Raw genomic sequence first — 11,159 nt, forward strand, 5'->3', positions numbered from 1 at the left:
GAAGTAGGGAAGAGAATTGAGGAAAAAGTGTGGAAGGTGGAAAAGGGGAGCAGAAACAAGGGGAAATGGAGAGGGAAAGTGGTTATCAGTATAAGGAGAAGTCACTTAAAGGGATTGTACAGTTAGTACGTAGGATAAGAAGGGAAAGGCAGAGCTCAAGACAACATAAAGCTGAAGAATAGGAGGAAACTTGAGCAGATGTGAAGGAAGCAGAAAAGTAAGGAAACTCCAGGAAGAGATGAAAAGAGAGGAAAATCAAGTGAAGAGGAGCGATCTTACTGTACCAATGACTGTGACATGTAAATGAGGATCATAAAGGGGACTTATTTCTATTGGGACAGGGAGAACTTTTCCTTTTCTGTCTGCTGAGCTCAGACCAATCTATTGCACGTTCTAATATCAGCTTGTGTTTTTGCCAGTCTACAACTTGTTCCCAGACTGAATCCCCCTCCTCCCATCCCCCCACCTGTCACTCACAGATGAAAACAAAATGTGCGGAGTAATTTCCCAGTCGAGTTCATTAGTCGATGGCGTACAACTGCGCGGGCGGAATCCCTTAACTCATTTTTTTTAATGCGGTAGATGAAAGATTGACGAAGGTGTCGGAGGCGGATATATCGCCCCCGATGCAGTAGGGTACCATCATAGTCAATGGAGTTTTATTACGGTCTCTGCTATTACTGCGACGTGTAAAGCCGATCGCCGTCCCACGAGGGTGGCCTTAATAGTCTGTGGGTGCGCCATAACCTAACACACTTGTTACTGCTTCTCCTTGCTCCAAAATGTGACCTCAATCACCATCGGGGGGGCGTCATAGCCCCCTTTTATTGCAATACCTATTCATATAGATTTGACAAACTCACCTTTTTGGCCACTTTGACAACCAGTAGTTGGGACATAAACCAGGGCCCACTTATTGGGAGGGCCCGTGACCCTACAGAAAACTGCAGAATCCACCTTGCATGTTTATTACTAACCATAGCGATACACTGTTCTGAATAGCAGCTGTGTACATGAAACGGTAGATTTTTTTATTTTTTTTAATTGAAACGATTACGCAATTTTATTATTTTCGACAGATCGGCAATTACAAGCGAGCAGTGAAGAGGATAGATGATGGGCACAGGCTCTGCAACGACTTAATGAACTGTATTCACGAGCGGGCGAAAATCGAGAAGGCGTACGCACAGCAGCTGACGGAATGGGCAAAGAGGTGGAAGCAACTCGTGGAGAAAGGTAAGGCACGAATTCGGGAGACTTGTTATGCTCGTGGGTACCCGATATGACCTAGGATCGCGTGTCGAGTGGGTCATATACAGGAGCTTATCTCCATATACAGTTACAGGCTCCATTATATCCCATTCTCCTCCGCAGCTGCATGCAAATGATAGACGCCCGGCCGTCACTTGCTTGTCCAGTGTCTGCACACCACTTTATTTCACAATTTGCATTTCCAAAAATAACCCTTATATCACGTTTGTGCCAAGCGCGGTAGGAAAAATCTGTCTGTCCTAGTTGGCAGAATTATGAGTGCAGCTCTGGAGCATAATACAGGCTGTATGTAAGTGTAACGTTATTTATAGTGTTTATATCCCTCTGTTTATATGGTGGGATATTCTTCTGCTCCAGCCCAGAGCTGCATTCGCAATACTCCAGAGCTGAAATCCGTCCTCTTTGCCTCTTCTAGGGCCTCAGTACGGCACTGTAGAGAAGGCCTGGCACGCCTTGATGACCGAAGCGGAGAAAGTCAGTGAGCTCCACCTAGAGGTGAAGAACGCACTGATGAATGACGACTTCGAGAAGGTGAAGAACTGGCAGAAGGAGGCCTACCACAAACAGATGATGGGAGGCTTTAAGGAGACCAAAGAAGCTGAAGACGGCTTCAGGAAAGCACAGAAGCCGTGGGCGAAGAAGCTGAAAGAGGTGAGAGAGATGGTCTATGGGGTAAAATGTGCACTGTAAGGGGATCTCCAACTTTATGGGGGGTTTTAGGAGTCAAATATTGAGGTTTTTAATTTGAGATCAACTATAATGTTCAGGTGATCGCTGCAGCCTCTACACTGAATATCAAGCACAGTGCCGTCTATTGTATAGTGGCTGTGCTTGGTATTGCAGCTCAGCCCAAATTGCTTCAATGAGACTGAGCTGCTGATAGGCTACATGATGAATTCATATGATGTCAATCTCCCAAGTGCCGCTGCTGCTGAGAGTAACTGATCTGTAGGGGTGCCGGGTGTCACCAGTATTACAATCCTAGAAAACCCTTTAATATTGGATGGTTACTCGCTGAATAGGCCATCAAAATTAGATCAGAGGGGCCCACCTTGCCAATCAGGGGTAATCGCTGCAGCCTCTTCACTGAATATCAAGCACAGTGCCGTCCATTGTTTAGTGGCTGTGCTTGGTATTGCGGTTCAGTCCAAATTGCTTGAATGAGACTGAGCTGCTGACAGGTCACGTAACGAATGAATATGACATGTGAAATGGAAGCAGCCCTCTCCAAAGTGCCGCTGCTGCTGAGAGTAACTGATCTGTAGGGGTGCCGGGTGTCCCCAGTATTACAATTTTAGAAAACCCTTAATATCGGTTGGTTACTCGCAGGGTAGACCATCAGAATTAGATCAGAGGGGATCTGACGGTGGCCCACCTTGCCGATCAGGGGTAATCGCTGCAGCCTCTTCACGGTACTGTAGTAGTCACTAGGGGAGCCTATGATCATTTACAATACAGATTCGGTCTGCGGTAAGCTCCCCCTAGTGGAAAGGGTAAATAATGGCGCTCTGACCCCTTTGTCCGTATCCCGTGCAGGTGGAGGGAGCTAAGAAGGCCTACCATGCCGCATGCAAGGAGGAGAAACTCGCCATCTCCAGAGAGACCAACAGCAAAGCCGATCCTGCGCTCAATCCCGAGCAACTGAAGAAACTCCAAGACAAGGTGGAGAAGAGCAAGGTGGACTCTCAGAAGGTACCGGATATGGCTGCCGATCTCTCCTCCAGCTTTGTTTGCTTAGGAAATCTTCCAGGTGTATGTGTGCGCTGCGCTGGTGTAACGCCCCGGTGAGCAAATACACCGTGTAATCTGCAGCGACAACATTGTGAGAGGAGACCGGTCACGTGTGGCGGGTTAGGAGATGACCGCGTAGAAGCAGAGGCATGACTTAAAGGGGTTCTCCACGGACTATGGGTCCTGGCTGTGGGACCGCCACTGATCTGTCCTAAGGATAGGTCATCCATCTAGTGATAAAGCCTGGAAGACTCCTTTCATTTACTACTTTTGTCTCATAGGGCTTCACTTTTTGGGTGTTTTTGCAGCGTAGTCGTCTGTCCTGTCACTTAGGGGTCCGATAGCTGCCCCCCTACCCCCTCACTAGTCTCACGGGCCTGGTAGTCGTCAGGTGACCTCTTGTTTTTATGGATGAGAATCCTGATCTACATCTGTGCAAACAGCTAGAGGGCGCTAAATAATTCACAGGCCCCTGGTACATAATGGATGTGACATCGGAGTAGGGGGCTCCCCTTCTAACCATGACGTGGATGTATATATACCTATCTGTGTCGCTATCTGTGACCTTTTTTCCTTCCTCTGTTTTTGTTTCCATTTTTGGAAGTCTAGTGAAGTCAATGGAGCGGAATGATCAACAGCACAGAGGATTTCAGGAGAGGGGTGGGCTGGTCTTGTAAAATGGGATTATATGGGATTATACCGGGCAGGGCATTGTGTAAAGGTGACGCGATGTGAGTGAGATATCACAGACTAGTATTGGGGGAAGGCAGCACAGAGGATTTCAGGAGAGAAGTAGGCCGGCCTTGTGTAAGGCAGTAACTACTCAGATCGCAAGACAGCGCTGCACATGATGAGTGTGAATAGGGTGACTGCGCTGTGGGCGGGGTCAAAGTTTATTCCACGCTCTGCCATTGGGATTATATAGGTGAAATGAGCACAGAGGATTGTGGAAGACCCTGCAGCACAGTGTGTTTCAGGAGAGTCGGGTGCTATTGGGGTTACATCAGTGAGGGCAGGGTGGCATGTGAGAAGTGTAAATGACCACAGGTGATTGTGAAGGACCCTGCAGCACAGAGTATTTCAGGAGAGGCCTGTGCTGCTTCTGTAGGGGAGGCCATGATGGAATTTGGGACTAGTGAATTGCGCCATTATGCGATTCTCCGCACCTCACTGCACACGCGTGATAAGTCCGCGTCACGTCTGTATTAGTCGGGAGTATCAGCAGTCACATGACCTCAGGGCAGGACTCGTCACCATGTATCAGCGCAGTCTCTCGGGTCAGGACTGGTTTGAAGCCTCTGGATGTTTCCATTCACTGATAGTAAGCCATGATCTTAAAAATAATGTCCACCACTAGAGGGGGCTCAGGAGCTGACTGCATACTGATTGTATACAAAGCTCCATATGATGTGGGGGAGAAGTCTGCAGAGTGACGCCATATAAATGGCCGACCCTCCTGTCTCCTAGACCAAAGAGAAGTACGAGAAGGCTCTGAAGGACCTGGACAGCACCACCCCGCAGTACATGGAGAACATGGAGCAGGTGTTCGAGCAGTGCCAGCAGTTCGAGGATAAGAGGCTGCGCTTCTTCCGTGATCTGCTCCTGGATGTGGAGAAACACCTGGACCTGTCCAACTCTGATGGGTAAGAGATGTCTATGGAGAGGAGGGGGCTGAGCGAGAGGGACGGGGAGGTAGATGGGGGTGAGGGAACGGGGAGGTGGACAGGAGGATAGATGGAGCCATTGGATTACATACGTATAACATACGATTCTGGGACCCCCTCCCCAATGTGACGCCCACCCAGCAGACTCCCCTTTTCCCCCCAGGCCCAGTTCAGAGGCTCTGCTACATCCCTATGACCTGACCGAAGCCTCTGGGGAAGGGGTAATAAATGCGCCCCCCACCCCCTGTATTGACCCCATGTGATTTACGGCTGTGTTAACCCCCGTGACACTTGACCTTGATGATTTTTGCCCCCTCAGTTATTCCGGTATATACCGAGACCTGGAGTACGCCATAAAGACGGCCGATGTCCTGGAGGACCTGAAGTGGTTCAGGAACAACAACGGCCCCGGCATGTCTATGAACTGGCCCCAGTTTGAGGTGAGTGGCCGATCATCATAGGGATTGGCAGGGGTGGGGGGGCATCTAGAACCCTCCCGTGGGTAATCTGGCCCAGCCCGGCCCCTTAGTGTAATATGCTGAGTCCTAAACAATCCCGATACTGATCCCTCAGCAATGCAGAGAATTCAAGGACAGAGCGGCCCCTCCCCCCCTCCGGTGACCGCCGCTGTCTATGACATTCCTCACTGCAGCTGGATTACAGGGCAGGGGAGGGTTAATAACGATAATGGATCCAGTAGATTTCCACAACCATCAGACCAGTGACATCATGGGGGGGGGGATCTGGGTGTAGATACATGGCTGTGACGGTGTTAATAATTCTCCTCCTGTCTCTCTTGCCTCGGATGACAAAAGGACGAAGTAAGTAACGTGTTCACATTATGTGTCTTATCTGGTTTCTGCAGCAACATGGCAGCGCACCAAGCCAGCACCATTAGCAGTTTATTGGGTGGGGACACGGGGCGCGGGGGAATAAGATTGTGGCACAAGGAGGGGCTCTGTCTGTAGTGTAGACCATGGGTCTTGTGTGCGCTTCCTTACAAGACTGTGCCCGTGGCAGTGCCTGTGGTGACATGGCGCCTGTGAGGGCTGCTAGTCTGCTGGTGTTTGTAGTCCCTTCGGTCACTGTATACGGGTGTATGAGACATGTCCAGTATTGCACTGCCGTATACCACATATAGGATAGTAAGGGTAGAGATGACATTTGTTGCTGTGCAGCTTTGACATGACGTAGCGCCCCCTGCGCAGGTGGTGTAGTAACCTCCTGCTACATTGGCTGTACATGTGATATCCTATCGCTATCGCTCTGATATTTGCTCATTAGTCAGTAGGACATGCCGGTCCCCTAGACTGCCCCACAGTGGTCAGCAGTGGTAATAGCAGCCTGTCCTGTATATATACATGTATAAGGTCTGGCACGTGGAGCGCTCAGCAGCCGTGTGAATCGCTCGCCCTGACGTTAATGGCGCATGTAACACGACTGGGAAGCTTCAGGCCTAATTCGCCCTGATATTTGCGTTGTCATGGCAGCCTGGTGGCGGGTTCTCCTCGCGCTCCAGTTCCATCTCGTGGCGCTCAGCACGAGCCCGCGTTCTCTCTCTGCCCTCCCATCTACCCGCATGTTGCATGTACCCGTCTATTTCATTTGTTTTTCTCTCGGGGAAATAAAAAAAATACCGTATATGGATCCAGCAGATCGGCTGTGTTACATTCATAGCGCGCTAGCGCCCCCTCGTGGGGAGAGAGGTGTACTGCACAATGGCCGCTCATCTTCGCTTTGGTTAACCCTTTCTAGGAATGGTCTGCCGACTTAAACCGGACTCTGAGCCGAAGAGAGAAGAAGAAGCCCGGAGAGGGGGTCACTCTCACCGGAATCAGTCAGGCGGGCGAGGGGTCTCTGCAGAATAAACACAGCAGGTGGGTTCGCTCCTTACTTTTTATCCCCTACATTGTTAGGGGGCTGTCTGGTTTACGAAACCTTATACGAACTAATATGGCCACGGGTCTCAGTCTCTGGAGGACCCGAAATGTACATTTCACTATTGAGTTTGATGGTAATACCTCAGTTCGCCTGTGGAGGAGCTGTAGGGAAAATGAATACTTGATGGGGTTCTGATATGATGCTATTGGGAAGGGTCCAACCTCTGGGACCTCCACCAATCCTGATAATGAAAGGGTTACGGCCCCTTGTAGGTCTCTCCCCGCAGGCCAGCACCTCCGACCACCCTCATAGGACCTGTTCTATGCAAATGAATGGTCACCGCGGTTAAGAGGGTGGGCGGGGGTGCACTTGACGCATCACTTGGCCCCTTGTGAGTCTTGGTGTGTCCCTCCAGGAGACAAAAATACTGCAATTCCAAAAAATTCATCATTTTACAAGGGGCAACGTTGACCCCAAGGCTTGTATAATGTGGCTATAAAGTATGTGCCCCCCCCCCCCCCCCCCCCGTATGTGATTGGTTGTTTGATGTGCCTGCTCTCTTCTTCCCACGTAGCCATCTTAGCGTCCAGTCAGTACAGTCCACACAGTCCAGTAACAACCCGTTCGAGGACGAGGAGGAGACGAACAATATCATTGAGAAGGAGGACAGTAAAACCAAAAAGTTGGTGACGCCATGTTCCCTGTTGTCTCTTCTCGTCTGCTCTTCTTTGTCCGTAGGGGCCAGGAGTTTCGGATCCCAACGCATGACACTTTGCTCTGTCCACCTTAACCCCGTTTTTCCCCTCTTTCCTTTCCAGCACCGGACACTAATCTTAAGTTTTTGTCTATTAACGTCGCTTATTAACTGGAAACTGGCATGTGGGAGCTCCGGGGCTGTCTGACACCTCCGACTCCATGTTTGGGGGGGGTGGGGGGGTGGTTAAGGTATTCTACCCCCTTGTGCCGCCTACGAGCAGCTTAAAGGGATTGTACAGTAACAGAAAAACATGGTTGTCTTCTTCCAGAAATGGCTCTACCCCTGTTGTGTGGTGTCTTTCTGGTACTGCAGAATCATACTGTCCTATGCCCGGTACTCGATTGTACAGTCCTAGTCCGATTTCCCTCCTGTGCAGGGACTCGCCTTGGTGGAAGCGGGGAGAGGCTCACGTGACCACAGAGACCAATCAGTGGCCTTAGAGGCGACCGATCTGAGTGATGTTACCAATCCCTCAACAGAGACTGCTGAGGTCCCTGATTGGTCTTGGCGGTCATGTGACCCACTTGTGCAGGGACTCGCCAGGCTAAGGAGACTGGGACTGTACAACAAAGTGCCTGGGATAGGTATGACTCCTCCCCTCTGTGAAGGAGTCTAAGGGGAGGAGCTTATAGATTTGTTCCTGGACATAGCCATGGCCACCACAATGAAAACAGTAGTGGTTAGGACTAGAGATGAGCGAGTAGTATTCGATCGACTACCTCGTTCCCATAGGAATGCGTGTAAGCGGCCGAACACCAAGGGATCATACGCTTAACCCGTTGGTGTTTGGCGCTTACACGCATTCCTATGGGGGCGAGGTATTCGATCGAATACTACTCGCTCATCTCTAGTTAGGACAAATCATCCAAGTCAGATCGGTGGGAATCCAACACCCTGGATCCCACCGATCATTCAAGTGAGCGCTCAGCCTCTTCACTGAATACCAAGCACAGCGCCATACAATGTATAGTGGCTGCACTTGGTATTGCAGGTCAGCCCCATTCACTTGAATAGGACTGAGCTTCACACAGGCCATGAGACAAATTAATGTAACGTCACCGGGTGGTGAAGTGGAAGCTGAGCTGATCTGTGAGGGTCCTGGGTATCAGACCCCACCCCACTTAAGGACAGGTCATCCATATCTAAGTCTCGCAAACCCCTTTAAGAGAACTATAAAATAAGGACCTATAGAAAGTAGTGTTGCTGATGGGGTAGAATACCTTCTATTACCCCCATATTGGGGTCACCACTGGAGACGGAGCACTACTCTTCCTCACTGGAGTCGGAGCACTTCTTCTCTTCTTTGGGAGACTCCTCCATGGGCCTTCTGTCTTGGGTTTTGATCTAGTACGTGTTATTTTATCACATTGTACAGGCAGCTGCACCGAGTATTATAACATGCGATTAGGCCCATTAAAGGGGTTGTCCAGGACTGTGATAATGATGGCTGCGACTTCTCTACTACTTGCCAAAAACAGTGCCATCCATTGAGTAGTGGCTGTACTGGGTATTGCAGCTCAGTCTTACTCGCTTGAATGGGACTGAGCTACAGCATGCTGCAAACTTACCCCACTTTCAATGCAATGTGCAAAAACGGTGTCCGATAGTCTGACGCGGTGATGGACAGTCCAGCCGCAGCAGGTATACAATGGCATGCCTGCTTGTGGCCATAAGTCTTATGTTATATTCTAGTGCTTATTAAAGGGGTCGTCCGATTTTTCATCCTGATGGCCAGTCCACAGGATAGGTCCAGGGGGGTCTGACACATGTGCATGGGCGGTGTTACCTTAACCAACCTCTTGTTTTACCTATAAAGCTGGAGCACGTGTGGCCGCCTTGTTCTGCCTGCTCTGTGTACGGGGTGCTTACTGCAGCTCCACCTCTGGTGTATATACTGCCTTACACGGCTTATGCTTGCCTTCCAGCGTCAGCAGCTACGAAAAAAGTTACCCCACCGAATGGTCCGACGACGAATCCAACAACCCCTTCACCAGCAATGACGCCAATGGAGACAGCAACCCGTTCGATGAAGACGCTGCTGGGGGAATGGAGGTCCGGGTCAGAGCGCTGTATGACTATGAGGGGCAGGAGACGGATGAGCTCAGCTTCAAAGCTGGTAAGAGGACAACACAAGACATTTATGAATGTGGCCTAGGCCAAAAAGCCACCGACAGCCAAATTTACCCCCCCCCCCCCATATTTATTATGACCCGTCACCTTCTGTTTTATAGGGGAAGAGCTGACCAAAATAGAGGACGAAGATGAACAAGGCTGGTGCAAAGGGCGCCTGGACGGAGGACAAGTGGGCTTGTACCCTGCAAACTACGTGGAGCCCGTGCAGTGACATCGGAGTGACTCCCCTCCCCCGCCTCTAGCGCGCACCTAGTTCTCGTAATAACCTGTAATCTGTTCACTGGGATGAGTTGAATGCGACATAACCTGTATATATTACAATGTAAGGAAGATGCAGTTGATACTAGGAATGACTTTGCATACATTCGGTAGAACTGGGAATCTTGATGTTTTTAATTTGTTTGTTTTTTTTTGTTTTTTTTTGTTTCTTCCCGCCACTTTTTCAAAGCTAGACGCAGTTACCTTAGCGGCGGCCGCTCTTACTTTGAAAGAGAAGGGGGGCCCATTGCAATTTAGTGCAAAATCAGCACGTTGCGAAGAAACAGCCCTGCTTGTTTTCTTGCTGTAATTTTTTTGTTTTTTTTCTCCAGATAATTTTATTATCGGTCGCTGTTGTGGACGGTGCCTTGCATTGATCCTGCGCATTCATGTTATCCATATGACTTGTTGTTAGAAGTGACCTTTTCTGTAATGTGGAATATATATTTTTTTAAGCGTTGCAGTTCTGTATTTTTTATGAGAATCTTGTCTTATTTAAAGCTGGGTGTAGTTTTTTTTTTTGTTTTTTTTTTTTAAATTTTTTTTTTTTTTTTGTTCCCAGCAGGAGGGATCACTGCTCGTATTCCATTATTAAAAAAATTATATATAAATTATAAGCTTGGGTTTTATCACGTGATACAACCACATGACTCCATAGATGATAATCTATATTAAAAAAAAAAAAAAAAAAAAAAATTCAACTAGCCCGGGCCTTGGCGGATAAATAAAGTATTGTATTTAATAAAGAGAAAAATAAAATTGTCTGTTACAATAAATTGTGGCAGAGTTTAATAATTTAATCCTGGGTTATTGTCCAAAAAAAAAAAAAAAAAAATTTTTTTATTTTTTTTTATATTTCCTTTATTTTTGTGCTTTTTATTTTTTTTTCTCCTAAATTTCCAGTCCTACAAATGATCCTATATTCTTCCCGTATCCCATTTTATTTATTTATTTTTTTCTAAATTTTATTTATTTTTCGATTTTTTTTTTTTTTTTTTTTTTTTTTTTTTTTTTTTTTCTCCAGACCTAAGTAGTTGAATACCCAGAACAAAAACGATTACGGATCAGGGACTATTTTTCTGCTCTTTAACTCTCTCACGCCCACCAAACATTCCCTTGTGTTGTACAGATGATTATAGGTGTCTATTTTTATTATTGCAACTTTTTTTTTTTTCTTTTTGGCGTATTACGTCTTTTGTGGTGAAGCGAACCTCTCCTTAGTTTTCGGCAACTCCCCCCCCCCCCTGGTCAGAGACAAAGTATTACATGACTATCCCTATTCCTAGGACCAACCGAGAGCCATGCACATATTTATTTCGAGCTTGTAATATGGTGGGAAAGGGCTTTTTTGGGTTCACCTCGGACTCCACCTTCCGTAGACTTGATGCAGAACCGAGCTGATCTAGTTTTACCAGGCTACATATGTGTCAAGACTTTCTTCATGTTGTCATCTACTGTACGAG

The 11,159-nt window shown here is 48.1% G+C and overlaps 1 protein-coding gene across 3 annotated transcripts in view; it reads left to right on the forward strand.

The window, feature by feature from the left end:
* Positions 1 to 10,156, forward strand: part of PACSIN2 (protein kinase C and casein kinase substrate in neurons 2) — a 50,908-nt gene extending 40,752 nt beyond the window's left edge. For 2 of the 3 annotated variants that reach the window (XM_075275115.1, XM_075275114.1), the window contains exons 3-11: positions 1,080 to 1,236; positions 1,688 to 1,923; positions 2,809 to 2,964; positions 4,471 to 4,646; positions 4,987 to 5,107; positions 6,423 to 6,544; positions 7,123 to 7,230; positions 9,231 to 9,421; positions 9,537 to 10,156. In XM_075275115.1, coding sequence (XP_075131216.1) covers positions 1,080 to 1,236; positions 1,688 to 1,923; positions 2,809 to 2,964; positions 4,471 to 4,646; positions 4,987 to 5,107; positions 6,423 to 6,544; positions 7,123 to 7,230; positions 9,231 to 9,421; positions 9,537 to 9,649 — 1,380 coding nt within the window. In that variant the 3' untranslated portion in view covers positions 9,650 to 10,156. The remainder of the gene's footprint in view (positions 1 to 1,079; positions 1,237 to 1,687; positions 1,924 to 2,808; positions 2,965 to 4,470; positions 4,647 to 4,986; positions 5,108 to 6,422; positions 6,545 to 7,122; positions 7,231 to 9,230; positions 9,422 to 9,536) is intronic. The other variant, XM_075275116.1, reaches the window with a different exon arrangement.
* The last annotated feature ends 1,003 nt before the right edge of the window (positions 10,157 to 11,159 follow it).

Source organism: Leptodactylus fuscus, chromosome 5 (genome assembly GCF_031893055.1).
Source record: "Leptodactylus fuscus isolate aLepFus1 chromosome 5, aLepFus1.hap2, whole genome shotgun sequence".
NCBI classification, from domain to species: domain Eukaryota; kingdom Metazoa; phylum Chordata; class Amphibia; order Anura; family Leptodactylidae; genus Leptodactylus; species Leptodactylus fuscus.